Source organism: Habropoda laboriosa, unplaced genomic scaffold, assembly GCF_001263275.1.
Source record: "Habropoda laboriosa isolate 0110345459 unplaced genomic scaffold, ASM126327v1 scaffold42, whole genome shotgun sequence".
Lineage (NCBI taxonomy): Eukaryota > Metazoa > Arthropoda > Insecta > Hymenoptera > Apidae > Habropoda > Habropoda laboriosa.
The window spans coordinates 130666-135313 of record NW_017100181.1 but is presented as its reverse complement, the minus strand read 5'-3'; the positions used below and the strand labels follow the sequence as shown (position 1 = coordinate 135313).

The following is a 4648-nucleotide window of genomic DNA, read 5'->3' as shown; positions in this document are numbered from 1 at the left end:
GGATAAGAAAACGTAAAATTAAAAAAGTTGATATTTAAATCGCTTGGTTGCCTCGACTCACGTTTCATCCTTATCTCTTATTCGCTGTCCTTGTCTACGTTCGGCAAACTACAAAGGCGGGCGCGAGGCTCGAAAACGTAGTCCCTGACTCTACAAGTGTCAGGTTTAGCTTCCTTGCGGACTGACACTTGTGGAGAATTTACTGTATCTGGTTCTCTGACGATACAATGTATACATATAGGGTGAGTCAAATAACTTGTCCACCCTGAATAACTTTTAAAATATGTGTTCTACAAAAAGGTACTTTATATAAAAATTGCACGGTATTGAAGAGAATATTTGACACTGAAACAGTTTTTTAAAATAATCTATTTGTTTGCGGGATATCACGATGACCTTAAATTTTCTAAATGGAATGCGTACCTTCTTGTATTAAAATTTCAAGGAGCAGTAAATTTCAATAAGAAAATTATAAAATATAAAAAGAATAAAATTATAAATTATTTTAATTTTGTATAAATTATACAATTAGTAAAGAGAAAAATTAAAATCAAACTATAGAATGGTAAAAAAGTGGACACTTGCCGTCCTTAATTAATAGATTGCACAGGTGTATGCCATACAAATAAATATACGGATTCCATTTAAAAAATTCAAAGCACCTTGGTGTCTCGTAAGTAAATAGATTAATTAAGAAAAACCGTTTCAGCATCATATGTTCCCTTCGCTACCGTGCAATTTATATGTAAAACACTTTTCTGTAGAACGCATACTTCAAAAATTATTCGGCATGGATGAGTTATGTGAGTCACCCTATATAACTGTCCTATTCTATATACAGAAGAATGTGCATATGCATAATATTTTATAAGTTATCCCACCAACTCTGTCCACCATAAATATCTCCATTATTTCAAGTCATAGGACATTACTTACAAAAGTTGCATGGCTGCAAGAAAGATGTAACATGATGGCAATATTGTTATACAGTATACATATACAATGTTATAATAGCTGTTTCTTTGCAGATGGATGTGTAGATGAGATCTGGAAGTTACTTTAATTTTTCTAATTGGAATGTCAAATTTTTTATATTCAAGTGAGGTAGAATAATATATTCTAAGTATAAAACTACCAAAGTACATTTAAAACTCACCGTTCCTGAGATATTCGACATTGTACGTTCTATTATTGTCATTATGAAACATGTTTGAAGTGCCGACCATGTGCATCGATACAAATGTTGTAATCTGTGAACCGTTGAATCTCTTGCATGTCTTATCGTCTGGGAGTCTATTCCAGAACACGTTTCTGCATTATATCTTGCAGAATGCAATTGGTATTTTTCGATATACAATATTTTTCACAAAAGAACATGTTTCATAGTGAAAGTAATAAGATAAACAATATGGAATATCTCAGGAAAGGTGAGAGTTTGGGGACAAATGTATTGCAGTACTTTTTATACTCTATTAATTTCGCTATTCTATCTCATTTTGGTAGATGGCAGTTGTTGATTATAGGAGGAAATAAATAGAGAGAAGATAGGTAGTAAGTAGAAAGGAAAGAGAAAGAAAGATTTCGTGATTCTGGGCCTCTCTAATGGGAGCCCTCAACAGTAAGATTACATAGAATAATTAAAATCAGGTTAAAAGATTTATATATATGTATTAATAAGAGCCTTGCCGAGGACTAGTGAGAAAGGTCAATGGTCCGTCCCTCTGGCGGCGGAACGTAGGAGGTACAGCCACAAATATGAAAAAATGGGACATTCTTTTTAAAGAAACTAAATTGACGTCCAGATCTCCTCTATACCTCTAACCGCAAAGAAACTATTGCCACTATGTCATAGCTTTCTTGCAACCATACAACTTTAATGCTTTCGCTTATTACTTGAAGTAATGCAGATATTTCAGGTGGACAAAGTTGATGAGACACCCTTATAATATTTGTCAATGTTTTTGTACAAATAATTCTAATTGAATACGTTTACATTCTAGGTATATTCGGAACTAGAAGCAATTGTTGATAAGCTGGCTAATGAAAGCCAGAGAGGATCGTATACGCTCAAGAAAACTACCGAACCACAATCTCCGAAATCACCTAATGCCAACTCTTCGTAAGTAAATTCATTGAAACTCTATGTAATTTATCTGTTGGCTATTACACGATATTGAATGAATTTTACTCGTTTCAGTTTGATAATCAACACACAACCAGCTCAAAATAATGTTTCACCAGGTAAATATGCTAAATAAATGATATTTACATATGTACGTCTTTTGTGCGTTTGAATCGTTTGTGTACTAATATTTCGTGCATGAGTAGAATGCAATTATGCCACATAAGACGTTCCCGCAGACATAATTATGTGGCTAAATGTTTAGTTTTGAGTGAGCTTTATTGCGTGTTACAGCCGTGGATGATTCTGCTCCGGTAGCAAGAAACACATCACCGACTACTCAATTAAATGGCAATGCTAACAGCAATGCTAACAGCAATGATAATTCCCTCAGTAACCAGGATGTGCCTCCGCAAAGCACAGTTACGGCATCTAAACGAGTAGAAGAATTGTACGATATTCCAGTTGGTAAGTATGTAACGTAGGAGTAAATGTCACCGATTGCGCGGTTTGCGAATCTAAAGGCAAACATTAACGTATCGATGATTGGAACTCTTTGACGAAGTGATTTGCGAGATAAGAGATTTTCTACATAAGTCAATAAAACGCGCGCACACGCATGTACATACACACATACATTTAATGTATTATTAAACTAATCTTTACTAAATTTAAACTGCCTAGAGTATAATTTGGAGTGTTTTATATATGTGCGGTTAAAAGTTACATTACTAGTTAAATATATAACTGAATGTTATAAAATAATACGTATCATTGAATGAATTTCATTTGCAGTTGAAATAATTTCTTCTAGTATTAAGCAATTTTTCTATTGACACTTGGATAAGTATATATGAAGTATGTGTACACCTTTTATGCTTTAAAAACATATGTTAAAGTTTATTTAAAGCCAAAAATGAAACAATTTTCCAAATTATACTTTGAAATGTATAACATATAACAAGTTCATATACAGGGTGATCCACACAACTGGAACAAGTTGTATCTCTTTTCTGATTGTATTTAAAATAACATATTTGAGGGAAAACATAAATGATCCAAAGAAGACTACATTTTCAAGGTCATATTTTTTTCGCATGTGCAATGGTGCATGTGTATTGTACCGTTGCACTATTTCTTTAAATAGAAACATATATCTTATTTTTACATAGATCAAATCCTTTCATTATTCTGCGTGAAAAAGTATTAAGGTAAAATGGTCGAAAAGTGATTAATTTGTGAGATATTTTAAATAAATGTCTTTATTAAAAAAGATTCTTACAACGTTGCAATGAAACGTTAAAGCTTCTTCAATGAAGACATAATTTATTTAAAATATCTCAGGAACTAATCATTTTTCGATTATTTTACCATAACACTTTTTTACGCAGAATAACGATGTAAAAAAATTATGTAAAAAAAATGTTTTTGTTTAAAAATATGGTACAATTGTAAAATGCATATGCATGTTTGCATGTGTGAAAAAAAACACGAGCTTGAAAATGTAGTTCCTTTTAGACCATTTGTCTTTCTCCTTTAACATGTTTTTTTTTTTAATTTAACTAGAGAAAAGATATGACTTGTTCTAGTTGTATGAATCACCCTGTATATATAAAACTGGTATACCATAGAATGTTTTATTAATAAAAGTATGTTGCTTGCTCATTTGTGCATGGTCTTGTTGAAGCAATGAAACCAAATTTGATTTTCTAATTCTGACTCTCAGTTATACCTAAAAATTTTCAATAAAAGATTTTAGCAATTTGGTTTGTACATACCCAATGAAAGTCAGTATTTAAACAAAACTATATCACAGGTCCATGACTAATGAAGCGGATTCAATTATTTTAGAGGTGGAATATGAAAATGGTACCAATTTATCTCTAGGGGCAACGACTGACAACTTACCACCTGGGGTTTTGTACAGAGTCAAGGCTACTTACAAATATAGATGTGAGGATGCAGATGAATTGTCATTTGATGTTGGTGATATTATTCGTGTAGTGGAGTATGATGATCCAGAAGAACAGGTTTGTATTTTATTAGCAATTTTTTTCATGCATATACACACAGGTCTAAATAAACATATACTTTTATTATTACATTTATAATAGTAAGAGTATTGTTAGTATTGACGGTTGTGATAATAATAAATACAATAAAATATTTTATTACTCTAGGAGCAAGGTTGGTTAATGGGTATCAAGGAAGGTACAGATGAAAAGGGTATGTTTCCAGCGAATTTCACAAAACCACTGTGAAAACTTCACTAAATTCGTTTATTACACTCCAATGCTCACTGAAACGACGTATTCTATTTTAAGAATAGTTGCAATATTGAAAGTGAGAGTCACACAGTCATCTGAGGTATTATATATATAAAGGAAATAAATAATAACAGCCACTGTCTGTGCCAACATTCATTGTCTGTAATATGGGATTATTCTTCTATATCCAATGTATGAATACACATTATGAATAATCAAATGAAATATTTAAATAATATATTGTAATACATCATGCAAT

General features: G+C 31.8%; 1 protein-coding gene across 6 annotated transcripts in view; it reads left to right on the top strand.

Moving 5' to 3' along the window:
- LOC108579066 (amphiphysin) overlaps positions 1–4474 on the top strand; it is a 111507-nt gene extending 107033 nt beyond the window's left edge. For 2 of the 6 annotated variants that reach the window (XM_017942506.1, XM_017942504.1), the window contains 5 exons: positions 2001–2119; positions 2198–2241; positions 2417–2590; positions 4010–4152; positions 4303–4474. In XM_017942506.1, coding sequence (XP_017797995.1) covers positions 2001–2119; positions 2198–2241; positions 2417–2590; positions 4010–4152; positions 4303–4383 — 561 coding nt within the window. In that variant the 3' untranslated portion in view covers positions 4384–4474. Of the gene's footprint in view, positions 1–2000; positions 2120–2197; positions 2242–2416; positions 2591–3973; positions 4153–4302 lie in introns of all 6 variants that reach the window. The other 4 variants (XM_017942505.1, XM_017942503.1, XM_017942508.1 and 1 more) reach the window with 3 other exon arrangements.
- Positions 4475–4648: the final 174 nt, after the last annotated feature.